This window comes from Lingula anatina, chromosome 8 (genome assembly GCF_051362555.1).
Source record: "Lingula anatina isolate TDL-2025a chromosome 8, LinAna3.0, whole genome shotgun sequence".
Taxonomy (NCBI): Eukaryota; Metazoa; Brachiopoda; class Lingulata; order Lingulida; family Lingulidae; genus Lingula; species Lingula anatina.
Genome location: NC_141774.1, coordinates 12,243,582 through 12,270,661, shown reverse-complemented (window position 1 = coordinate 12,270,661; position 27,080 = coordinate 12,243,582). Strand labels below are relative to the sequence as shown.

At 36.0% G+C, this 27,080-nt stretch overlaps 1 protein-coding gene and 1 long non-coding RNA gene across 2 annotated transcripts; both read right to left on the bottom strand.

The window, feature by feature from the left end:
• Positions 1 to 173: 173 nt before the first annotated feature.
• LOC106167662 (cullin-associated NEDD8-dissociated protein 1-like) lies at positions 174 to 25,999 on the bottom strand. The gene is made up of 32 exons (XM_087019400.1): positions 25,794 to 25,999; positions 24,690 to 24,791; positions 24,394 to 24,461; positions 23,571 to 23,683; positions 22,945 to 23,045; positions 22,715 to 22,781; positions 22,197 to 22,295; positions 21,550 to 21,676; positions 20,973 to 21,135; positions 20,314 to 20,420; positions 19,729 to 19,880; positions 19,360 to 19,468; positions 19,035 to 19,220; positions 18,600 to 18,711; positions 17,664 to 17,757; positions 15,509 to 15,626; positions 15,025 to 15,190; positions 14,610 to 14,709; positions 13,581 to 13,666; positions 13,081 to 13,195; positions 12,517 to 12,677; positions 11,185 to 11,280; positions 7,996 to 8,063; positions 7,471 to 7,565; positions 6,932 to 7,035; positions 6,274 to 6,341; positions 5,616 to 5,805; positions 2,808 to 2,996; positions 2,462 to 2,533; positions 2,028 to 2,199; positions 1,593 to 1,739; positions 174 to 1,037 (listed from the first exon to the last, which is right to left on the bottom strand). Exons 1-32 carry the CDS (start codon positions 25,833 to 25,835, stop codon positions 919 to 921), a joined length of 3,708 nt encoding a protein of 1,235 aa, XP_086875526.1. The 5' UTR covers positions 25,836 to 25,999; the 3' UTR covers positions 174 to 918.
• Positions 3,617 to 5,597, bottom strand: LOC147760359 (uncharacterized). Its single transcript, XR_015335720.1, has 2 exons — positions 4,572 to 5,597; positions 3,617 to 4,338 (listed from the first exon to the last, which is right to left on the bottom strand). It is a non-coding gene; the product is annotated as an uncharacterized LOC147760359 (long non-coding RNA).
• Positions 26,000 to 27,080: the final 1,081 nt, after the last annotated feature.

Sequence of the window (27,080 nt, the reverse complement as noted above, 5' to 3'; positions counted from 1 at the left end):
TCGTTTTTAAGGTCCGATTTGCAAAAAGAGCGTTGCAGGATGTGTGGGCATACAAAATAAATGGTTTAGGGGCATTTTTAACAAAGATTTATTTGATTTCCGTTTTATACGCGTCTAACATTCTCTTGACGCGCAAAATATGTAGTTCACCTAATGCAACCAGTAAAATGTCACAGGTTTAATATATAATTTTATTCAATATTTTTCTGCATTTCAATAGCTAAAACTGGTGGCGGTAGCAAAAGACAATCATTTTGCAAGCATTTCGGTTGCACAACAAATGTTGGTAGTATGGGCTTGGTTTCTATTGGGATAAACTTCCCCTCTGGTTGTCACGCATTTTACCCGAATCACCACAGGGGTTTTCTCAATGTTACTATACCGTTCAAATACACCAAGACCATAAAACAAGTTGGCCTTTAACAAAGTTCTGATTTCTTGTCTTTCCTTAAACATTACAACTGCGTCTGCGAGGGAGATTTCAGTCGAGGAGGTATCTTATTTTATGAAACAAAGCAAGGCCATTCTTGACCAAGTGATTCGTGTCTTTCTGACTATAAATTGCCCATTTCAGTTGTTTCTGCTAGAGCAGGGATAGATTTAATACGAGTCTTTAAACTAAGACCAATCTCCAGTCTTGACTTTTAGACCAATTTTAAGACTTCTTTGATCAAAAAAAAAAAAAAAAAAAAACAGTAGCAGTCCACTTAAATGAAATAATGGGTTCGTTTTATAAAAAGAAAGGTACGGCTAACGTTTTAGGCTATTTGCCGTATCCCGTATCGTCGCAGGCTAAAGTTTTGGTCTTAAAGTTGTGCCTGGCATTCAATATAAAATTCCTTTGTGAAACTGGTTCAAAACCCTGTGTCACACGCCCTAGTTTTCTGGTAGTATATAAAGTTTTTTCCACAGTCTGGTTTAACTGGTATCCATGAGGGAAGTTTCTGATGCCGTATTCTGTATGGACTCAAAAACACCCTGAAGCTCCTGACTGGATTTGATCTGTGAGAGAAATTCGTTCATCAGAGGGCTTTTCTCTGAAATAAATGCAAAAAGTAAAACATTACAAATTCTAAATAATCATACCTAAAAAAGCTATCTGGATGGATATATGAACTTAAATTGGTAAAAAAATACGTCTTCATCCTTTTCTTTTTCCTTATCTCCAATAGATTTGTCACTGTCTTAACAATAAACGTACAAGCAACATTTACCATCATTCCTTTGCAACAACTACAAACCCCGACCGCTACACCTCTTCAATTTTTATACCTGTATCTGGTATTGCCAGTGACAAGGCAACAGTGAGGTGGCTCTCCCTACATACCTCCATCTGGGATTGCCAATGACAATAAATCCCCCCTCACACACACAACCTTTATACCTCCATTTGGAACTGCCAGTAAAAAGACAGTGGGTCCACCCACCCTACCTACCTGCATCTGGAACTGCCAGTAAAAAGACAGTGGGTCCACCCACCCTACCTACCTGCATCTGGAAATGCCAGTCAAAATACAGTGGGTCCACCCACCCTACCTACCTGCATCTGGAAATGCCAGTCAAAATACAGTGGGTCCACCCACCCTACATACCTGCATCTGGAATTGCCAGTAGTGCGGCAACCGCTCTCATTGCAGAGTGTTTCAATTCTTCTTGCTTCTCAAACTCCTGCTTCACGGAATTGGCTTTCACCTTGGTGGTGCACGTGGACCTAAGCGGCTCCAGGAGCCGGTCCATTCCTGGAGAATTGATGAAAATTTATGAAGGCCACTATCGCTCAATTCACTCGAAATAAATGCTGGGCTTTTTTGTCATTCTCTTACACAAAGACAAATAAAATTTTCTAAAATTAAGGTAAAACTATTCAAAAGGTAAACATCAATTAATAAAAAATTATAGGTAAAATAATTTTAAATCAACCTAAATAGGTACATCTGGCATTAAAAAAATAAAAAAAATAAAAAATAAAAAATAAATAAATAAATAAACAATTAAATAAATGAATAAAATATGAAAAAAAAACTTACTTTGCAGCACAGCACTTGGACACAGGTGAGAAAGGCGGATGAGCATCAGGTAGGTCAACATCTTAATGTCGTAGTGGTCCTTCAGACCATCCTCCACATGGTTCAGGAACTCAAAGATGTCCAGTCTGTCCATGCAGGCATCTAGGAGAGTGTACATGCACTCAAATGCTGCCTAGAACATGGAGAAGATCATTGAAAAAAAGCAACAAAGCTGTCTTATGTACAGACATGCAGCAGAATATTACGTTGATAGTGCAGAAAATAGCCACTCAGTAAATTTAAAGTAAAACAAAAAAATGGTTTGGCAGTTATGGGGCAAACGTCATGTGTCGGACAGCATCAGCAATGGCGACAGCGATGACAGAGACAGGCAGACTGATCAGAACATAGGCAACTTAGGTAAATTCTGGAAAATAGAAGGAGTGTCCACTTACTTTTCTGATGTCTAGCCCATCATCCACTGTGTGTTTGAAGGGCCCCATTTCTACTTCTCTGATCAACTCTTTCTGTTAAAGAGGAAAAATTACACTTTTCAATGTGATAAGGTAAAATAATTAAACTAATAATAATAATAATAATATGGAATTCTCTCATGGCACATAACTTTCCATAAAATAGCTAACTGCACTTTATATAACATCTAAAATGATGAAAAACACTGACCGTAAAAAGCACTGGCAATTCCATTTTGAAAAGGCTACTTGCAAAGGCAAACCATAATATATATTAATAAATAAATAAATAAATAAATAAAAGAATATATAAATACTAATGTGTTACCTTGACTTTGGTTTCTTCATACAGATGGGGGAGAATGGTGTTCAGCAGGTCTCGGATCAGAGACGGTTTGTTGTGAGCTGCCGAGTTGAAAGCCACCAACGCCACCCGACGCACATTCAAATCTGGATCATGTATGGTATTCAGGAATTCCCCGATGCAGCCTCGCAACAGTGAGTCTATTGTCTGTGGCTAAAAAATAAAGAAAAGAAATATCTTTAAAAAAAGTCATAAATATATTGTTAGTTCCAAAGGTGTAATCAGATGTATGTGGGTTTCAAAGTACCACTTGCGGGAGAAAAAGAGGCAGTGGTGGTAACAGTTGGTTTATCTCGGGTATCCTATCCTGGATCAACCTCCCCCCCCCCCCCCCCCCCCCCACACACACACACACACACACCCCACCAAGAAATAAAAACCTCGATTAAAAACAAATTTATCCAAACCAAGAATCACTGCTTGATCCTTCCCTGAACTTTCCAAAATATTTAATGAATAGATTTAGTTCTAAGTGAATGGCCTGTCACTCAGACCACATCTTCCTGTACATTTCAGAAAGAAACATCAACATACAGCGTTTTTATTTTAGAGGGTGTTGTATTTTTCTTTCTGAATAGGAAAAATTAAGTGACTTTGTTGCAGGATGTCTAGACACAGTAAATTAGAACTTTGGATATTTTCAAACAAGGCATAACAGTCTGTGAAATAAGCTTTTTAGAGTGGTTGTCCCATCAGACAACCATTTAAAATTTTTTGGTTGCCCCCATTCACTTTTGGTTGCCCAAATAAATCGAAGAAAACTAATAGAAAACTTCCTAGATCCCTTTTTATTTCAGCGGGGTGAAGGCTAACATGCGCTTTGTAGCTTTAAACAGATTAACTTATGCAAATAAACAGATGATGAGCAGTTTAATGTTAAAGAACCTCAACAGCAACAATGCAGCATTTGGTTACGTCTTCCTTCCCACAAACAATTATTTTAAGAACAACTATACATCATCATACATATTGTACAAATACTAGAATATTTTCTAGTAAAAGAAGGCATTCCAGGTAAAGATTTGAAAACAAGCCAAAATCATAAATGAAGAATATTTTTCTATATATTTCCTGCTAGCAAAGTGTAATAGCATTCTCCATTTCTCTGCCTCTTAGTCTATTAACTTAGTTTGAAATGTGGACACATTAATTTATTATATGTACAATTATCATAGTAAACAATTAAAATGCTGTATTTTCTGCCATCTCCATCTCATTTACTTCATCACATTCATCTTCACCTTTGTAATAATGATATAGTACAAGACATGTTGGACAGCATGGACAGACAGGGTGATCAGAATATAGAGTGTCTGTATATAAGAAGGAATGTCACTTTATTAAACATAATGAAATGTCTGGTTTATACTAGTCTCTGAAGGACAAAAAAATAAAAACACTGTTTTCTTCCATCTTCATAGATCTCATCTACTTCATCAAATTCATCTTCATCATTCCCCATTGAAGTAACCAAAGAATCTGTAACTACCTCCTGCTAGAAAAGACAAGTAAATAATTCAATACAAAATATCATACAGTACCATAAAAATGAAAAAAAAAAAATTGGAAGACTAATTCTTCTCTTTCCAGAAAAAGTGCTTGTCTAAAAACAAATCAATCGTCATCAGAATTTCACTTTTATCTTTTATTAAAAAGAAGTTAAAAATACTTAAAAGCAGAAAACAAGAACAAGTACAAATTTAAAAAAATAAAAAAATTGAAACTTACATGTTCTCATTAAAACTCCTAGACTAGACGTTCAGATTCTGCCTTCTGCAGCCGATGCAAGCAGTCCACCGCGACACTTTGATTAGCAGCAGGAGCCGCCAGCACTCGCGCCGTCGCTTTGACGTGCTGCTCTGAGGACTTGTGCTTCTTAATGCCATCTTACTGTAGTGAGGTTTTGCCTTGAACGAAAGGTGAAGAATCTCCTTGACAGCATGCTTTGCACGCTGAGCTATGCTGTCAAAAATGCAAGTGCGCCTGGATTGCCGTGACGGTAGAAATCCTCTTCAGCGTGTATCTGTTTAATTTCGTATAATTTCTTTTTCTTTGACATTTCTGGCTCAGCTGTTTGTTAGGGTAACCTTTATCCGGGGTTTGCACCGTCAAAATATTTCAGAAACTTCTCCATGACGAAAGTTGGATAGAGAAACACGCGGAAGATAGAAGCACAATGATTTTGAAGTAATGTCCGCCATTGTTTCATTTCGACCAATGAAAAAGCGGCAAACATAACACCACCCCCCCTCCCCAGGCATTACGTCATCTTCCTGTCTAAACGACCAGCTACTGGCAGTGCTATAAATAACTGTAGATCTAATAATAGCAACAGAGATTCTGCACAAACACGTCGAAGTCAGCAGGTCGGTTACTGCGACAGTGAATCTCGAGGAAAACATAACGATTTAGGTTAACCTAAAATTTTGTTTTCTGTGTAGATTTTGACAAAGATTTACTCTTTATGTCCATAAATTATTCAGTTGCCCGACCAGACAACAACTTCGTAATTTTAAGTTGCCCGACGTACTTTTTAGTTGTCCCGGGCAATCGGACAACCGTTTATTTCGCAGACTGGCATAATATACCTAAAAATTTTCACAAGTTGGGGTTTGTATCTGTGACAGGCTACCATGTTGCCTCTGTGGCTGTGGCTATAATTATACATATCAATAATGTAGTGACTTGGCTAAGAAAAAAAAAAAAAAGCCAGAGCTATCCCAGTATTATACACATCAATATTAATTTCAGGTATAAATTATATCTACTCACCTGATCTGATATTGTAAACTTTACAGCAGTAACAACCGTACTCCGGGTCAAGGCTGATGGTGACGTCAAATGTTTTTGAAGCTCAGGCAATAAATTATTTGGGTCGATCAGCGTAAGTTTTCCCAGACACTCGGCTACTACGTTTCTTGTGCCTTCTTCCGGACACTCACAGTGGTGAAACAACATGGCCCTTAGGAAAAATTATTTCCAGATAGTTACTTCTTTAATAAAGGATTCAGTAAAATATTATACTTTCATCATTATTTTTTTAACAATAATAATAACAAATAAATAAGTGTGAATAAATGTCAATAATTTGCCACACTTGGCAACATTTTATGGCAAAGTTAACTTATATGCAAATGTTCAACAAACGTTTTTAAATGTTTTTTTTTCTTTTTCTTCAATGCATTTGAGGTGGAATGACAAGGTACAGTATTTGTCACTGGTGCAGTTTTCTGCAGATGCACTTCTGTTTAAACAGTATGTTTAAACTTATCAAGATATTGTAACAGTATGTTTCAACTTTACACATTGTTACAGTACATTAAAACTTACCATATTGTTTCAATATATTTAAATATATTGTTACAGTATACTTAAACTTACCATACTGTTACAATAACTTACCATTTTGTAACAATATATTAAAACTTACCATATTGTAACAATATATGGCTTGAGCACCTCTACTGAAGTTTGTGTTGCCGATTCAGAACTTATTATCTAAAAATAAAAATAAAAAATGTAATAAAGGCAATTTATCTATAAAAATCATGCCCCAGCTTTAAAAACTCCACAGCGGTAAATAAAATTGTTTCATAAACAATTACAAGAATTAACATTCACTTACAATAAAAATTTACCTACTTTGAAAATGATGAGAAAAAGATGTTCGCAACTCGAAAGCTCAACCAATTACAAAACAGTCCATATTTTTCTTCTTGTCAGTTCTTTTGCTGGACACTTAGACTGCATTCCCACAGAATTAGATCAATCCCTCTGGATCGACCTAACTCCCAGGGGGTTCACTTTAAATTGCTGTCAGCCGAGTGCGCACAGAAGTTAATTACCCCCTTACAGCTATTAGTAGGCGGGACAGACATTTAAGCCAGCTAAGCTGACAGTAATCTAGTGAGACTCCCCACGAGGATAGATCGATCTTATATCTGTGGGAATGCAGTCTTACAGCAAAACCAATGTTTCTGTGTGCTAGTAAAAAGCATTAAAGAAACCTACCCAAACTGTGCACATTTCAACTTTATAAACTCTACTGGGACAATCAAATAATAGTGCTAAATACGTCTTTAACTCACCTCTTTTAGAGAGTGTAAGAGTAAATACTGCCGTTTTGGTTGGTCTTCAATTTCTTTTAGAACGAAGGGCAAATACTTGGGCAGGTTACCTACACTGACACTGCCTAAAATACAAAAGCAATGTCTGATGAGAATATACAATCTGTAAGAGATTTATTTTTGCTAATGCATTCATTTAAATCTTACATTTGGTACTAATTTGTATCTAATGGTTTCTTTCTTTTCAATATAACATGACATTGTATCCTTTTCTATCTTTTAATTCATTTACATGTAGATTTTCCATTTTTTAAGTCTGATATTTTTATTTTTTCATTACTTTATTTTAATTACATGACATATTGTACATTTTCCATTTCTTCAAGTAAATGTGCACCCTTTTTTATCTCTTTTTTATATCCATTTATTTACTTTCTTTATTAGGTTAATCACCAATCTGTTTTATTTTCTTTCTTCCTTTTTACTGAGTCAGTTTTCTTTTTTTGGTCATTCAGTATTCTTTTCTGTCTGATACATTCAAACTTTTTTCTGTTACCCACCTAAAGCATACGATGCTGCAGATTTGACCTCCTCGTTGTGAGACGAGAACGAATCAAGGATTACCTTCTCTAATTCACCTTGGCCACTTAAGTCTCTGTAGTGAAAACAATAATCAAAAAAATTCATCAAAAGATACAATAACAGTGGTGAGCATACAACACTATCACATGTCATTTAATATCCAAAAAAGCATGTTTTGCTTTAAATTAAATATGTAATATGGTCCTCAGTGAACTTTTTAGTCCAATTTAAATTAATACAAAACATACTTCATTTTAAGATTCATATTATCATCAGCAACTCTCTGCTATGAATCCAACTAATCGTTTGCAATTTCTTAATAATTGTTTTGTTTTTTTTTTTAATCTACTATTACTAGCCATTTTAAAATCCCTGTCTTGTTATTGTGCTTTTGGTAATAATTCAACTTTTTTCATGTCAGAGAACAAAGCTGCCATGCTTGCAACTACAAGATATACATGATAGTATTGGTAGTAGCAATGACACATAAAAACATGACATACACATGTCGTCCAACTTCCCCCAGTGCCAACAATGCAAATAACTTCACAGAGTCTGTCGAACTGGAGTTCTGGAAGAGAATTACACATGTAAATCATCATGCATGCACAGTACAGAACAAGGCAGCAAAGCTGTCAAATGTACAGACAAAAAACAGGAAATAACTATGCACAAAATAGGCTACTGTCAATTCTGATGCAAAAATACATTATGTTAAACTGCAAATTCAACATCAAATTTTAATTATCCTCAACAGGTAATACCAATGTAATTGAAATATGTGACAAGTTTACACTTTGAAAATGTATAACTTCCAGAAAAAGAAGTCACTTAGACTGCTTTGCCAACTCAGACTGCATTTTAGTCCCGTATTTCTTTTTTGAAAGTTTGGCAATCATAAGTAACATGGTTTTCCCATAATGGTCATCATGGCAGCAGCACCCAAAATTGTGTTTTCTTCTATTCTGATGCAATATTACATAATGGTTAACAGCATAATGACCGTCAATTTTTAATAATAAAATATACATATCATGGATTTTCAGAAAATGTGACTAGCATGGGTCTTCAAGCCCGTGGAACTTCAAAGTCACACCTTGAAAATGCCAATATGTGAAAAATTAAATTTTCACAAAATAACTGTTTGACTGGCAGTAAGAATTACCAAACAGACTGTATTTCCTACTGAAGCTGTATTTTAGTCCCATGTTTCTTTCCTGTAAGTTTGAGAACAGTAAATGACATGGTTTTTCTTAAATGGTCATCATGGGAGCAGTGCCCAAAATAGTTTTTTTTTCAAATTTTGATGCAATATTACATAATGTTAAACAGCATAATGACCATCAACTTTAATAATAAAATATTAGTATTATGGATATTCAGAAAATGTGACTAGCAAAGGTCTTCAGGCCCATGGAACTTCAAAGTCACAACTTGAAAATGCCAAAATGTAAACGAGACAGCACTGTTCTGAAATGTTTTTTTTTCCATTTTTAACAATTTTTAACATAAAACAAAATTAACAGTTTTCTGCCCTTTTTATATGATCAACTAAGAAAATTGATGAGATGGGAAAAATATCAACAGAGCAGTGTTAAATGTCCAATCTCTTCCATTCTGAGATTCTGAACATAGTGAATGATTGAATCTGACAAACTGCAATGATATGAGTTTATTTCCATTTTTGAAACTTTATTACACAATACACAATAACAAGTTTAACATCATTTTTACATAATCATCTCCTGTGAATTAATGACAATTGGCCTATCTGTTTTTCTTATATTGTGTTTACAGTGTTGCATATATGCTGAAAAGTGAAAAAAAAAGCATAACTTCTAAAATAGTGGCCCAATCATGCCGATTTTCGAACTTGACCTGCGTTATAGTAAGATCGATTACTCCTGTGAGTTTCAAGACAAAAAGCTTATCGGTTTTCCTTGAAATGTGTTTACAGTGTTGCATATATGCTGAAAAGTGAAAAAACAGCATAACTTCTACATTAATGGCCCGATCATGCTGATTTTCGAAAAGTAAAACTGCCTTCCACTTATCGTGTTTACAATGAAAGTGCACGGCGCCGGCGACAGCGACAGTGATGGCAACGACGGCGACGACAGACGCAGGTGATGGCAATATGTACAGACACATCTGTACATACTAACTGTACTGTTTGAGAACAGTAAGTGACATGGTTTTTCTTAAATGGTCATCTTGGGAGCAGTGCCCAAAATAGGTTTTTTTCAAATTTTGATGCAATATTACATAATGTTTAACAGCATAATAACCATCAATTTTTAATAATAAAATATTAGTATCATGGACAAATAGTAAACGTGACTAACAAAGGTTTTTAGGCCGATGGAACTTCAAAGTCACACCTTAAAAATGCCAAAATGTAAACAAGACTGCACTGTTCTGAAATGGGTTTATTTCCATTTTTAACACTTTTTTAACATAAAATAAAATTAAAAGGTTACTGCCATTTTTATAAGATCAACTAAGAAAATTGATGAGATGTGAAAAATATCAATAGAACAGTGTTAAATGTCCAATTTCTTCCATTCTGAGATTCTGAACATAGTGAATGATTGAATCTGACAAACTGCAATGATATGAGTTTATTTCCATTTTTGACACTTTATTACACAATACACGATAACAAGTTTACCATCATTTTTACATAATCAACTAACAATGTTGTAAAGATGCAGGAAATGTCAAACAAACACTTTTACGTATCTTATTACTTAAATAATAAGGCTATTAACATGCCTAAGAATGAAATCTGAGGAAATCTGAGGAAATGTGAAAAAACAGCATAACTTCTAAAATAATGGCCCGATTATGCTCATTTTCGAACTCAACCTGCGTTTTAGTAAGATTGACCACTCCTGTGAGTTTAATGACAATTGGCCTATCTGTTCTTCTTATATTGTGTTTACAGTGTTGCATATATGCTGAAAAATGAAAAAACAGCATAACTACTAAAATAGTGGCCCTATCATGCCGATTTTCAAACTTGACCTGCGTTTTAGTAAGATTGATTACTCCTGTGAGTTTCATGACAACAGGCCTAACGGTTTTCCTTAAAATGTGTTTACAGGGTTGCATATATGTTGAAAAGTGAAAAAACAGCATAACTTCTACAATAATGGCCCGATCATGCTGATTTTCGAACTTGACCTGCGTTTTATGAATATTCATCAGCTCTGTAACTATAAACCCAAAAAGTAAAACTGCCCTCCACTTATCGTGTTTACAAGGAAAGTGCACGGCGCCGGCGACGGCGACGGCGACGACAGACGCAGGTGATGGCAATATGTACAGACACATCTGTGTCTGTACATAAAAAGAAAACAATAAATAACTAAAAAGCGAGCACCTTTTCTTTTTTTTATTTCATGAACCAAAAGGTTTCCTTAAGTTCACATTTTGGCATTTTAAAAAGCTCTCAGTTCATTCAAATGTAAAATAAATGATAGGCCTGGCTGGGGTATGCATATAATATCATCAACATTATACCTAATTGTTTTTACTTCTTTGAGCTTGTCTTGTAAAGCAGCACCCTCTATCTTTATGCCTGCAATGGACCGATTTACAACTAAAACTGGCATGTACATACTATTAACGCATTAACACAATATAACCTACTTCTCTTCATGTTTGTCTTGCAAAGCAGTGCCACCTACCTTTATGTCTGCCACAAACTGATTGACAACCGTGGAAGCCTCGTTTTTACACGCTATTGTCAGAACGGCAACACACTGGGCAATGGAGTGAAACGCCTATAATCAGAAATATAAAACATGCTAAAACAGTTCAATATTACAATGGGAATCTGGCTAACTTCTATGAACAGATGAAGAAAAAGACTGAGGGACTTAGTTTGAATGTCAAAATAACAAGCTATTTAATACCAATAATTATTGTTGCGAATACAAAAACATAATTTTCCGGTGGAGGTATAAACATTTATTTACACACGTCTTGACACAAACTGATGACGGTGAACTGAAATAATTGAAACAAATGAAACAAATGAAAGTAACAGAATAACAAAATATAAATTTCAACTTAATACAAATATCACAATAAAGAAATTACAATAAAACACATATATAAAATAACTAAATACATACATAACAATGCTGCCTCCACTCATTCGCGTACAGTACTAGGCGTGTTCCAACCATGACAATACATGGTGACGTTTTATTACCACTCAACAGAACACCAATCATCCAACATATGAGGGCGCCACTCACACCAAGACGAGACAACACAAAGTAAACATGACGAACAACACAAACAAATGAAACAAAAATTGCCGACGACACTGTCGGCAACAATTATAAATAAAAGGACAAAACAGATGTATACAGCTATTGCTGAGTAAACTCATTGTGGGTATTGTAAAAAAAAGTGTAGGTGTAGTCAAAGAGATTTTTTGATAATATCTCTTACTACCCGCTAGTGAAATGTTTTTGTCCAGTTTGCTTCCTAAAAGTTGTACAGGAATGAGAGACAATAGAGAAGGCTCAGAAATTCAACATGATTCAAAATGATTCAAAGAGACTTTTGAAAACATGCCCCACCACCAGGGTAGAACATGCAGGGTTAGATCCAGAGATATTTTCTGACAGTCTTCCAAATTTTCTTTGCTGATCCATCATCCATTTTTGACCTTCTTCCGACAGAAAATTACATACCTGTCGATGTAAACTTGAAAATCTGACCGTCTTCCAGAAGACTCTGAAGACTGCCTTAATCCCCCCCCTGAACTGTGTTATGTTATAGAATATTTTTATGTGGAGATTAACATTGATAATCTGATTTAAACGCATCACACAATGCCCGCTGCCTAGTAAATTGCACGAGTCCCAGCAGTGCCACCTGCAGCAGCGCCACCTGCATCTAGGTGCGCATGCATGTTTGATTCAATTTCCACATCTTGAACAGTGCAGTGCCGCACACTTTCAGCTTATGGCTTAATTATTTCTTGTGCCCTACAACAAACATACCTGTTTGTGAACGGCCAGGGTTGAGTTAGCTGGCTGTGTAGCAGATGAAGGGTGATACACTGGTGCTGTTAACATCTGAAGTAGCTGTCTAAAGCCCATACCAGCCAACCCACAGTTTACCAGAGCTTGGAAAAACTCCAGCAAAGAGTTCAGGGCAACACCTAGAGAAGAGCAAAGAATGTTTAGCGTAGAATAACCTCGCAGAAATTTCTAGCTTACCAAAAAGTCAGAAATCTGCCAATATTTGGTAATATATCACCCCTGTAATAATAATTAAAATGTGTAAAAAAAAAAAAATATATATATATATATATATACTGACAATCAATGAAAATGCATCATTTATTTATCAACTTACATTAAAGTTCATTTGGCACATTAAGAAAATAACAGTTTATGTGTGAAATATGACCCATTATTCAGTCAAACAAGGTGACTCTCTTATGACCAAACAAGTGCATTTGTACTCGTTTATATGGTTGGAATCGATTCTCGTTAAAAAAGTACAAGAAAGATTTCTGATGCGTTTTCATTGACTATCAGTATATATGTAAAATCCCCTACCTTGTAACAAAGGAGATCTCACCAACACCAGGATCTGGGGCAGTATTCCAGACTGTATGTCCGCCATGGATCCTTTGTGGATGTGGGAAACAGATGTCAGTAAGCTCAGGGTTAACTGGAAGGTCAAGATAATTGTATTTAATAATGAATCATGCACTTGTAATGGGAAGCAGAAATGTGCAATTTTCATTCACTTTGTAATATGGACAGACACAGTGTGTGTGTGTGCATGTTTCCATGCATAAATGTGTGTGTGTTTCCTTGTGTACACAAAATGAAAAATTATTTAAAATAACAAACTTCATTAATGTGATTTGACATCATAATCTTTTTCATCAATTATTTAAAATAACAAACTTCATTAATGTGATTTGACATCATAATCTTTTTCATCTACCTAAAAAATGCACAATTCATCAACTTGAGAAACATGAGATTTCACATGCTGAAAAAGACCCGAAGATTTCACCTACCTGACAAAAACAGAGATTTTAACCTACCTGGGAAATATGCAGGTCGGCCTCGTTGATCAAAGGTGGGAGTTCCTTCATGATGTCAGCTATCATGGCTGTAGTCAAGGCATTCCCTGAAGTTAAACCCAGTACAGCTTTACATATTAACAAGCTTCTACACCAAAACTGTTACACCACTTGCAATGAGGAACTGTGTACTTACTGGGTATGGTACATTCCCTAACGAAAAAGTCCTATAAGATCCTATAGGATCTTATAGGATCCTATAGGACTTTTTCGTAAGGGTTATACAGGACATCTAGGGGACCATTCACACACTCAGATATTTGGATTGATCTATCTCCCTGGGGAGTCTCACTAAATTGTTATCAACTTGACCTGCTTAAATGTCTGCCACGCCTAGTAAAGCTGTTAGGGGGTAATCATCTTTACCCCCTAGCTGATTCGGTAGGCGTGACAGACTTTTCAGCCAGTTAGTTGATAGCAATTTAGTGAGACTCCCCAGGGAGTTAGACCGATCCAGATGGATCCAGCTAGGCATGGGAACCCAGTCTATTATCACAGAGGTTGAAAACATTTTAGCAAAAAAAAAAAAAAAAAAAAAAAAAAAAAAAAAAAAAAAAAAAAAACTAAGCAACTATATTCAGTCTACAAATTTCACGTTTAATGCATCTCTAGAAAATGTGTTAGAGAATGTATTTCAATGTTCTTTGCTGTATCTTTTATTATTATCATTATAGCAATTTTAGTACTATTACTGTATCATCCAACTTTTAGTTGCAAATTCAAATAAATATTGTGATAAGACACTAAAAAGAAAAAAATTATTTTGTACAGATCCACAGTATACTTTGCTTGATTACTGTTTTGACAGCTTCTCTGCAACTGTCTCAGAAGTGATAAAGCTACTGAACAGTCATCATGCAAAGAAATTTCATAAAACTATACAAAATGAAGCATTCTGTCAGTATTAAGGTAACTTTATAAGATCCAAAGGAATTATTTGTACATGATTAATACTTGAGGGCACTGTCAGTAAACAGTTTGTTCACTTACCATAGTTTTTAACCATGACGTCCAAACAAGTTAAAGTGCACAGTTTTAGAGCACGATGGTTCTTCCTTAGGAAAGAAGCTAAAATTGGTATTCCCTCGCTCTGGATTGAAAATTATATAAATTAAATTAATAAAAAGTAAAAAATACTAATTTTAAATTATAAATTTAAATTATATTAAAAAAAAAAGGTCTGGCTTTGCTCAAAGTGGTAACTCTTAAAAAACTTAATCTGACACATGCTAAGTCTCAGAGAAAATATGTTTTTCTTAATTGTTTCCAGTTATATTAATATCACAGCTCAATCAAGTAATTTCTTTTTGTTAATTGCGTTTACTATTAACAACAAAATCCAGTTGCAAAATCCGATCCACAAACATCTCTTAAATTAGATTTAAAATGAAAACATTCTAATTACCATGATTGGCCTGAGGTCAATCTTTAGTGGTGACCCGGCTATCATGGTCAAAGCCTTGACTGTGGTCAGTCGCGTGATCTCATTCTTCAGCCGTTCCAGGAAGATGGGCAAACAGGTGCCCAGTTCCGCACTGAGACTGTCGCCAAGGTTACAGATCACCTGACCCCTAGAAAAGAAGGAAATAAAATGTGGAGTGCTGTGGATGATTTCTCATACAAATATTAACATGCAAAGACTTTTGTCTCTTTTAAACACAAAGTGTTGAACAGTGTGCAATATATAACTGTCATGTGCAACACTGATTTCAATGAATAGCAGTTCTTAGAACTCAAATCTATTTGCAACCTGGCACCCTGTGACATGAAAACATGTCTCTAAGTGTCTGAACTTCCATTCATGAAATGACCCTCTCTTTGATAATCACAGCTTGTACCAAGAAGCGCCGCCCTATAACAAATGTAAACACACCTCATAGTGAACTTACATGCATGAAATGGCCCTCTCCTTCACTTCCTGGTCAATGTCAGCTGCCTTCAACCTGCCCAGTGTACACTGATATACTGGCCACACATACTGGGTGAAGTCAAAGTTTGTGATACTATCTGCAAGAGAGAAAAATAGAGCAAAAATTTACATTAAATACCATCAGAGTGGGTAGACCTCTATCAAGGCAGATCTTTGCTTGCTTTTATAATTTTGTAATTAATTAATGAAAAGATAACAACTACGTCGAAGTAGATTGTAAGTAAGCCCATTTCTGACATACTGAACGTTTGATCAAAATCAACCCCTAAGTCAAAGTTAGGCTGTAAACTTACAAACCAACAAAGACTATAAAAGGAACCTAGACCCCCCCAAATAAGATACCATTTATGAAGGTGGGTGAAGTAATGGGGGTAGGTTGATGAGGGATGGAGGATACATCTTAAGGTCAAAGGCCAATGAGGATTCATGAAAAGCAGAGATAAAATGGACAGTTAAAAAGTCTGAAAATATGGCATGGAATCCAGACCCCCCCCCCATTTTCTATTGCAGATCTGCATAGATCTCAAAATGATTTTTTTTGACTCCTTTTAAAGTTTAAAATCTGCCGATAGTCTGAAAACTCTCATTCCTGTAAAAGGGGCAAGGCACTGCTATAATGACATTTCTATACCACGAATCACTGCAGCATAAGCTAGGTGTATCAAGACAATGCCACCCCTATATCAAGTGTCACTACAGCATAAACTACAGGTCACACCAGGGCTAGACACTAACTTTTGTGAGCACCTGTCCTTCGGACAGGTGCTCATATATTTGACCTGTCCGATTTTCAATCCAACCTGTCCACAAAACCAATATTTTTTTCTATTCATACCTTTGAACTTTGTCAATTAATACGTGTAGTCATACATTTAAATTAATGTATATATTACCAAAACATTCAGTCATATGAGCCCCGAAAATGCACCTTAAAGTGAATTTATGTTCAGATAAAAAGTTGTTTTTTCATACTTGTGAACCCCTGAAGATTTAATCTTGCATATAAGTCTGATATTTAACATCAGGGCTTCTTCTAGGATTTGGGGTACAGGGTCTACTAATTATAAGTCTGCAATTTGATAACAGATTCACATGAAGTTTAACCAAAGCTAAAAAAAAAAAAAAAAAAAAAAAAAAAAAAAAACCTGAGCGGGAAGTGGGGAGGTGGTACTGTTAAAATAATTTTATAAAAATATTCAAATTTTATAATATTTGAATAAAGTTCAATGAAAATTATATATATTATTTTATTTATTCATTATTTTATATTCATTTTATAATACTTTACTTATATTTATGTCAACAATTTAACTTCTTAAGGGGTTATCACATGTTTGATTTTTAAAAAATATATGAATTAAATAAAATCAGCATAAAAAGGTTCCCCTTCTTTCTATTTAAATTCTCATATTTGTTATTACTTATTTCTTCCTTACATCAATATAACACTGGTATATGAGAGCAATGTTAATTTATCATATTCCAGCACTAAATTTTAAACTGTAAATAACAGAGGTGATGCTAGAGTCATTAAAGAAAGCATCATACAAAATTTCAGGTTATATTTTGGCAAATAAACAACATTTCAACAAGATCTTCAGTCCCAAAGATTTCACTTTCTATAGTGAGTAGATAGCATACCACGTGTTTGATTGACAGGCAGTATGTTGCCTTGACAACGAACTAGATATAGCCAGTTCATCCCAGTACTTGTGTAGTTTCTGTTTTTGGAAGTGTCTTTATTACTAGAGCACGTAGATTTTAACTAAATAAATGTTCAGTAGTGAACCTGATATGTGAATAAATTTTGTCCGATGAAGTTCTGGAGGGTGTTCACTTTCATAATTTGGCGGTAAGTTTGCTCAGACTTCGTTTTGCGACTGCATGTGTTTTGTGCCAAAAGTAGGTCACTCTTTTCAATGTTGTCTAGGAAGAGGCAAAAAGACGTTAGTATGCAACAAAAAATGATTTTTTTAAAGATTTTTGATCCAAATTTCTCATAAAACATGACCTGTCCGTCGGACAGCCAACCCTGCAACTTCACCTGTCCGAACTGAATTTTTACCTGTCCCGGACAGGCGGACAGGCGCTAATGTCGAGCCCTGCACACCTACCTAGGGGTCTGATGACTTTCACCAGCTGTTGGGTGACAAGGAGAGCCTCTGATGTGATCTTATAGAAGGGATCTGCCACTGCTGCCACTATAGGCTGAAATATTGGACATATATAATCAATTTAAAGTTCCGGACGTGTAATATTTTAAAATGTCTGGATTCTAACTTTATAGATTAGATACCTGAATAACTGAAATGTGCAAGAGCAACGTTTTTGAGCCATATGTTCAAATTCACTTTTGAAAAATTTTGGCATTTAGCTTAGAGAGAAATACCTAAGTGAGAGTAGGTACATGTGGGTGGAATACTCACCTTGATGAGAGCGGGTACATGTAGGTGGAATACTCACCTTGATGAGAGCGGGTACATGTGGGTGGAATACTCACCTTGATGAGAGCAGGTACATGTAGGTGGAATACTCACCTTGATGAGAGCGGGTACATGTGGGTGGAATACTCACCTTGATGAGAGCGGGTACATGTGGGTGGAATACTCACCTTGATGAGTCGGGTACATGTGGGTGGAATACTCAACTTGATGACAGCAGGTACATGTGGGTGGAATACTCACCTTGATGAGAGCGGGTACATGTGGGTGGAATACTCACCTTGATGACAGCAGGTACATGTGGGTGGAATACTCACCTTGATGAGAGCAGGTACATGTGGGTGGAATACTCACCTTGATGAGAGCGGGTACATGTGGGTGGAATACTCACCTTGATGAGAGCGGGTACATGTGGGTGGAATACCTTGATGAGAGCAGGTACATGTGGGTGGAATACTCACCTTGATGAGAGCAGGTACATGTGGGTGGAATACTCACCTTGATGAGAGCGGGTACATGTGGGTGGAATACTCACCTTGATGAGAGCGGGTACATGTGGGTGGAATACTCACCTTGATGAGAGCAGGTACATGTGGCTGGAATACTCACCTTGATGAGAGCGGGTACATGTGGGTGGAATACGGTCGGGATGTGATGTGACATCAGACAGTTCAGAAAAGACAAAGTGTCTATCTTCATGTTGGAGCTGGAGTTCTTGTCTCTGAAATGAAATAATGACAGTGAATTCCATTCAACTACAGAGTGGCCTCTAGCCAGCTGGTTACCACAGATGGAGCTGGAATGTGGATTATGTCCAGAAGCTTTCTTTCATTACTATTATTTCTATAGATTTATTCTGTGGTTAGTATCATTTACAGTCACTATGAAATAACACAATGTAGGATATTAAAAAACATTTTTAATCGGTACCTAAGAGAGAGAGAGAGAGAGAGAGAGAGAGAGAGAGAGAGAGAGAGAGAGAGAGAGAGAGAGAGAGAGAGAGAGATCGCCTGTTGGAAGAAACAATTATGTATGACCGCCTACCCTAAGGAAAAGATCACTCCGGGAACCAAGGCCTGTATGTGATCCGTGAGAGCCCCGGGAAGCACCTGCACCAGCTCTGTGAGCAGAGCAAAGCAGCACTGGCGCGTCTTGATACTCTTCTCCTTCAACTGCTTGTGGATGGCCTTGATGATGGAAGGGATCTGAGACTGCAGCATGATGACTGGCCTGGAAGGTAAAATTGTATGTATCAACGTCATTAGCAGTCTCTGGTAGCCACTGGGTTGTAATTATGTAACAATGTAACAATCAGCAGAGGGACAAATCACAATGCTGTGTCTCCTCTAACACAATACTTGACACTTACCCCTCTCCTTGCTCCATGGCATCAGGGTCTGCAGACACTGTCGGCCTGGTCTGCCTCAGTAGAGAGATGTATGCATGGAATATGTCTGACTTCACATTCTCTTCTCGTTCTGAAGATAAAATAATTACATACAGCAGTTCTTGAAAAATACTCCCAGTGACTGAGAAAAACTTTTTACTTAACATTGGTATAATAATTTCAACTTAGTATTTTCACAAAAGTTTAATTTTAACTTGAAGAAAAAAAAATTACTTTGAAATGTACTTTAAATGGGCATCAAGAGTTCAGTAAATTTACTTTATTTCTTATTTCACTCTTTTTAAATTTCTCTCCTTATTTCACACTTACTTAATTATTTTCTTTAAATACCTTTAAACCTATTGACCAGAGTTGGGGAAACATTTTTGTACAGGTCAAGCAGCATTTCGTGCCTGGTGCTAATAATGGCGTCCAGACATTTAGCGGACGCACGTCTGACCTTCCAGCTCATGTCGTCATCATCGCTGTACTCGTCATCACTCCTGCGGGGGAAAGAGAAAAATAATCAGCTAAGGATTCATGGTAGCCAATCACAACACTGCAGAGGTGATTATGTGGTTATATGTATGCACAAATATTCATTAACTGCAGCCCAGAGATAATCCATACATATGTCAGTCTGTGACAAATACTTTTCATCTTACAGGTTTCCTATTACAAATAAGAACATAAACATCAGATTTTCAAAATATAATAAAAAAAAAAAAGTCTTTAACATTTAGTCTGAACATTCTTTAAGAAAATTGGAGCACATGTTACAGCTGAAAAAAATCCAATGGTTGGTTCAGCAAGCACTACCCACATGTTCTCTTTTTGTTTTTATAATTTCATTTTATTCTTTTAAAAAACGTTTAAACATTTCAATTCCATCATACACTCTTCACCCCCTCCTCTATTCCAGCAAGCACTACCTACCCCTCTTCGTCTTCATCTGCCTCCATTTCCATAGTGTCTTCATCATCTTCATCGTCATAGTTGTAATTTGGGTCATAGCAAATATAGCTTAGACATAGGGTTATGATCTAAAAATCAAAATAAGGAAACCTTTATTACAGTATTGAAAGAGGTACTGAAAATTTGAAGATGGAAACATTAAAGGAATGCCGTTATAAATGGAGGCTTGGGGAGAGGGTGGGGGACAACACACAAATATATGGATTTCTGGAAAAATCGTGGTTTCAATCTGTTTTCATTATTGTCATGCACATAAAAAGGCAAAAATATTAACTCTAATATTTGAAACTTGAGAAGATCTACTAAATGTTTTCTGGAAGTCAAGACGTGCCTCTGAGATGTGAAACAGGCCAATCTAGGCCCAGTTTTTCATAAAAATATCATTAAGTAAAAAATAATTCAAAAAAAGAAATAAAGAAGTTGAGTCAAATATTGGTCTTTACTATAAGTATTTTTAGTAATTAAAAATAAGCCACTACTAATTAATCTATGGTCAATGAAAATGATAATTTTCAGTCAAAAAAGTTGAACTAGCGCTCAACGTTAGTTTTGCAGAGAGGCAAGTCCCCGTCTCTCTCCTCATTTAAACACCAGTCATGACCGCTGCCCTTTGAACTTACCGTGCCAATATGCGGAGAAATTTCTTTGGGGCATCTTCTTACAAAGGATTCGAAAGCTTGAATGCAATACTCCCTCAACTCATCGTCTTCAACTTTGCAAAATTTCACGATAAGTGGAACAATTTTTTCGAGATGCTCTCCTATCCTGTGGCCAGCTTGACGACTGGAAATATAAATCAAATTCAATTAATACAGAATACAGGTTTCCTTAAATTTCTGATTTAATATTTTTCATTGCATTTGTCCTTGGCGAAGGTCTTGAAAGATTTCTTAAAGTGCTATTTAGTTCTGTCTAAAATAAAGTACACAAGATGACTCGATCTTTTCAATGTGGAGAAATGTGAATTTTACAGACGTATTTTTTAAGGTTATAAATTGGATCATTCCTGAGTGACAGAAACAAAACTGAAAAAGTGGCTACCATACAGTTTTATCATAACAGTAAAAGCCCAGCAAATGCTACACAGAAAAACAATTTGAACAATTCAAAAATTAAAAATCTGTGAGACATAAATTTGCCCCACTGCGAAGATTGAGTCATTAATTGATCGAGTCATTTATCTTAACTTCTCATTACCTGATGGCTCCTATGCACTGTATATAAGTTCTAGTGGTAGATGTAGATGCATTCTTGGACAATGCTTTCAACAGGAAATCAATCAACTCCACAAACAAACTGTTGTTGCAACTCATCACCAAGTGACCTGAAACACAAGTTCTGGATAGAAACAAATACAGAGACAAATGTTGCTCAAATAGACAGGCAGGTAGCCAGCAATTTCAAAAGGAGTTTCTGTTCTTTCTTTGGAGAATAATGGACCTTTTAACCTGCCTATTTAGTTGGAACAACTTGAGACACGAGAACTTGGATCAAATTTTGACTCAGAGATGACCTTTTCCAGACAAAATGCACCCCCCCCCCCCCCCCCCGCTCATAGTCTAACATAACTTTTGAAGATAAGACACTAATACCTTAGTCACACAAACTTGTAGTTTCTAAGAAATCCAGTCATACACTTGTAAGACCACTTTCCCTTCAAAATAGTTCCTGTATGAATACTACTTCTGCTTGTGAACTTACTTTTCCCGTCTGTTGTTTTCAAATGCCAACTTATAGCCAAAAAATGGCCCTTTGTTTTTTCATTCTAAATTTGTCCTGTGTGAAAAATATTTCTACATTAAAAAATATCATATTCATTTATTTATTTATTTAAAACTACTTACTTATAGCCAAAATAGCCCTCTTCCTAACAGCCAGTCTTGGGCTGGACAACTGAGGCAGCAAAGCTTGCTGGATTGAGGGGTGGAAAGAAAGTAACAAACCTGAAATAATACCAGATAACATATGTAAAATAATTCTTGTGTAGTTAATTAAGCTCTAAATGGTATAATTCTACTGTCTTCTCACTGCCAAATACAACAGCTTTCTGAGCAATAAACGTAATATAATAATTCAAATAATTACAATTATTATGAAAAAAATTGCAAATTCTAGAAAACAGCACATCTTATGTGTACAACATCTGTTACTCTCAGACTCTTTGACTAAAAATAGCATTTTTTTATTCATGAAAGACAGAAGGTTTCAGGCATTTAATCTGACACTAAGAAGTCTCTGCATAATAAAGAGTTTGAATTCTGGTGAAACAAGGTACTCTTCATGACAAAAGGTCTGCATTCAAGAAATATGTCAATGCTTTTTTAAGATAAAAAATACTTATGAATTGTCCACAGTGCCTTACCTCCGAATCTGCTGAGCAAATCCCCCAAGATGTCCAAGGCCTCAAGCTGGACTGAGACATCTTCTTGCTGGAAGATTAATTTAATATTTCTAACAATCAGATTCCTAAAAATAAATTACACCACTCACTGACTTGACTTAGTTTATCATGCCTCATTGGTAGAAAATTTCAAAAAACATGTTTCTTCCATTTGCTAAAATCATTTTATTTCATCAACAGCAAGAGGCTACCTTAGCGATGGCACTGGTTAATCTCCCTGTAATCTTTTTGCATATACTGGCGGCTAGAACAGTGGATGAGGGCGGTAGCTCACTTATCACCGTCTTCAAACCTGCAATGAAGTTCTTAAACATTTCTTATTCAACCATATGGTGCAAGGCATATTTTTTATCACCTGCTAAAAAGATCTGAAAAGTTACTGGAATAATGTCTGACATTTCCCAATTAAAATAAGGGACATGAAGCTGTTACTTACAATTATTTCTTTCCAAAACAAATTTTTGTGTGCAATTTTATGCTTAAAGCTGACTTGTGCATTTTTATACCTGCACATACTGCTAGCCCACGCACATGTGTACTGGTTATATGCATATATTCATTTGTACTGCATATGTGGCAGAGTGCATGCTTTGCTACCTCGCTTGTGCTTCTTAATGTTTCCGTGCATGCATGCACTGGTGATTGTGTGTGTATGTATGCGTGTGCAAATATGGATGTGCAAGTGTGTGTGCAAGTATGAGTTCGTACGGGTGCATATGTCTGTGTGTATGTGTATGCACATGCATGCGTCTGTGTGTGTGTGTGCGCCTGTGTATGTGTGTGTCTTTGTGTGCATGTTCATGCACTTCCTCCTCACCTATGCTGGATATATCTCTGAGCTGTTCCTTGTCTGACATCATATTACTACACAGTGTGTCTACTATGGTCTCCACCTGGAACTCCTTCACCTTGTTCACCAGTGGACCAAGACTGGAAGTAAACAGGGGTAATGGTCAGGACTGAGCCTTTATGACATGAGTGCTAGACACACTACAGACTGATAGAGTGAAAATGTAGCTATCGTGGAGTAAAAAAATCTGTTTTACAGCTAAGTTCAGTACCCTGGGGTAGCGCTAACACTCGCCAATTTAGCCAAATGCTAAAACTGAATTAAATTGGCTAAAGAAAAAAGGCCTGACTTGACTTGTTTTAGTCAAATTACTACCATTTTGATAACAAATTGACAAAAATGTGGTGATTTGGCTAAGCCAAAAAAATTGCTAGCGCTACGGTAACCCCAGGTACCAGTATTTTTCTGTATACTTATGAACCCATGACATACTACAGTTATCACTTTGGCTTACAATAATAATTATTATTACTATTATTATTGTAGTCTTAATCATCGTCAAGTCTGTAGACATTATGGAACTGGCTATCCTACCATTCATGGCGGATAAGATATTTCAAGGACTGATAGAAAATTGTGTCAGCCCCTTACTGGCAATAATATTAAGAGCCACCATTATAAATTTACAGCCAGTCTGACAAAATTTCCTTCAGTAGTGCAAAATTTTCATAGCTGCTGGCCCAAATATCTGGCTGTTTTAAGAATTTTCAAACATGTACCAATCTGGTTGGTTAAAGAATTTTTCTTTTCAACAAAATCAATCCACTAGTACATTCAATTAAAATCATACCATTTTACTGCTAAGTTTTGTACTTCTCCATTCTTATCTTCTAGCAGTTTTAGCAACATCTTTACCACCTAGAAAAAAATTAGACTTCTTGAGCATGCTAAAAAGAGAGGAAATTTTTATAACCATGTTAACACACAGTGAAAGTAGTACATTCTCTTAAGCTGAATTTAGGCATGTTTATAATTAGCATTTGACTAAAATTTACTAAATGATACGTAGTCCAGACTTTTGATTGACACCTGTCACTCTTAAGTGGGCAGGGATAAGGGGAGGGGCTAGGGTTACTGATGTCCCACCTTTCTCTCACTGTCATCATCCAGTTTTATGGAGTCTTTCTGAAGTTCTGCCATCAAGTCATTGGTTGCCATGAAACGAAAGTCTTTGTCACTGGACGTCATCTGCAAACATGGAGAAATTGTTAATTTTTTTCCTCACTGTATCTCGTGTATAGATGGCTAAAAAAGTTATTGTTTTCTTAGATGTTGACAAACAATAGAGCACTTACTTGTAGCATTAGTCTGAAGGTTTGTTGGTTTGAAGTTTTGGCAGTCTGAATTAATGCATTAATAAAGTGTATAGTGTACTAGCAATAAAGTTTTCAGAGGCTTGTGCCTACAATTGTCAGACCAATGAACCTTTGGGACAATGTACCTTCAGATTATTAAGATGTCCTAGTCATATAATGCTTTATATAAAAGCGGATGTGATATTTTACAGTATCATACTTTAACAACTGACACCATTTAGCCAAACAAGTGCAGATGTGTTACACTGGAAAAATCAATGTATATTTTATTTTGCTCTGATATTTTACATGAAATAAAGGTCCTTGTATAACTGAATGCAATCTTCAAATATGATGACAGCACGAAACAGGCTGTCCAGATTATTGTATAACCTGATTCAAAAAGTGAAAAAGAGGAAACATCCTAAAATCTCCTTCAGATAGCATACTTGGACAAGTAAATACTAGTATATTTTTTGCTATGCTGACCATAACTAATTTTTTTCAGCTTGGTTGAATTAGCATGGTCTTTGAAGAGGCAATCTGGCAATCAGGAAAACAGACCTGATTATAATCAGACAGAGGTGTTACTGTGAAATGAAACAATAAAATTAAGCCAGTGAAGTATTTTCGGTGACAGATACCATAGTGCACTTGTCATGTGTCAAAATACAATGATCAAAAAAGTTTAAAACAACTCTAGAACAAGTCTTCGTGGCATTCGTACAGCACGATTTCCAGTTGAATTCGGGACCCCATTAAAAACAAGACAGACATTTATTCACATCTTGCATCAGTCTTTGTTTTATTGGAAAAAAAACGCCTATTATTATTTACGACGAAACAAGGAAACAATCCAAGATGGCGGACTCCATGAGTAGAGCCGGCGACTTACCTTCTCCAGTAAGTTGGCGATGTGGTAGGAAACGCTCGCCATTTTGATTTTTTCAGTTATCCCAAGCTACAGGTAATTGAGCTACCGATGTTTATCTCTCTTGACCAACGCCAATTGTCTGCAAACTGACAAGATAAGTCTGCAACACGTTAGCACTGCATCGGTCAACAGGACTGGTGGCGACTTCAAGCGGAGAGGTTGAATTGTGTTGTTTTGTCACAGCTAACGCAATGCCACTGCTTCAAATAAATTAAGAATGGTGGCTTGCAATATATTCATACCCGCTTTCATATACCACTGATATCAAGGCGCTGAAGTTAGTGTCTTAGATTGTGTCTAGATTCCAATTAAGCTTTTCAAAAAAAAAAAAAAAAAAAAACCACGATTCTGGCAACCAGAAACTATTATCGTGAAAAACACGATTCTAGAAAAACGGCTACATGCATATGCCCAGCACCTTGTATGATGGAAGATATAGGCCTACTGGTAGGAACTGCTCTTAAGAGCTTACGGAGATTCAAAATTGAAAAAAGAGTAATATTTCTCCTCTTATCTCACCTATAACTGAAGATAACAGGTTTTAATTTGTTCACGGTGGTCAACGAATTTTAATACGGGAGTTGTGACAATCCTTAGGAATGCTTCCTTTAGGCCCTATCTAAAGCAATCCAAAAAAAAAAAAATAATAATAATAAATAAATAAAATAAATAAATAATCATACAGTAGACTAACCAAACATGTTTATGTAGTTCTAAACATGCAATTCATTTCCTTAAAAAAAATCCACAATTTTGCATTATAACAGCGTAAGCCTACAAGCAAATCCACATCTCCATTACCACCCATCAGAATAAGATCGTTAACTGAAATGCATGGATGCCCTTAAACTTAGGGACAACAATCTTTATTCCTGACGGAGCACATACTGTACCGCTAATCGTTTAATCTCACTGATAAGTTTTCATCCTCCACAGGCCAGAAATTACCGTTTGTCGCCCATGTAATCATCCACATTCTCCAAGACTGAGATAAAGGAAAAATAGGACAACGCGCGCTATATGTGTGTTCTACCTGCAGCTTGGCACAGCAGGTGTTTACAGATCGTAGAAATATTCTTCTTCACTATGTCAAAACCAAATTATGTTAGCCTATGTGGGGCAATGACAGCCCATTTTTACATTGGGCCTGGGTCTTTTTCTCGCTTTATTTCTTTAGTAATACGTTTTGTGTCTAGCATTCTTTTTTTATTTATTTATTTATCTTTTTTATAATAACAATTGGTATCA

Bases quoted from the DNA above. Each gene is read 5' to 3' on its own strand.
- LOC106167662 (XM_087019400.1), bottom strand. From the start codon at position 25,835: ATGGCGAGCGTTTCCTACCACATCGCCAACTTACTGGAGAAG. The intron at 24,462-24,689 runs GTGGGACATCAG...ATTTTTTTCTAG, and splicing joins ATGATGACAGTGAGAGAAAG to GTGGTAAAGATGTTGCTAAA. The intron at 2,997-5,615 runs GTGAGTAGATAT...TTTATTTTTTAG, and splicing joins AGTTTACAATATCAGATCAG to CCACAGACAATAGACTCACT.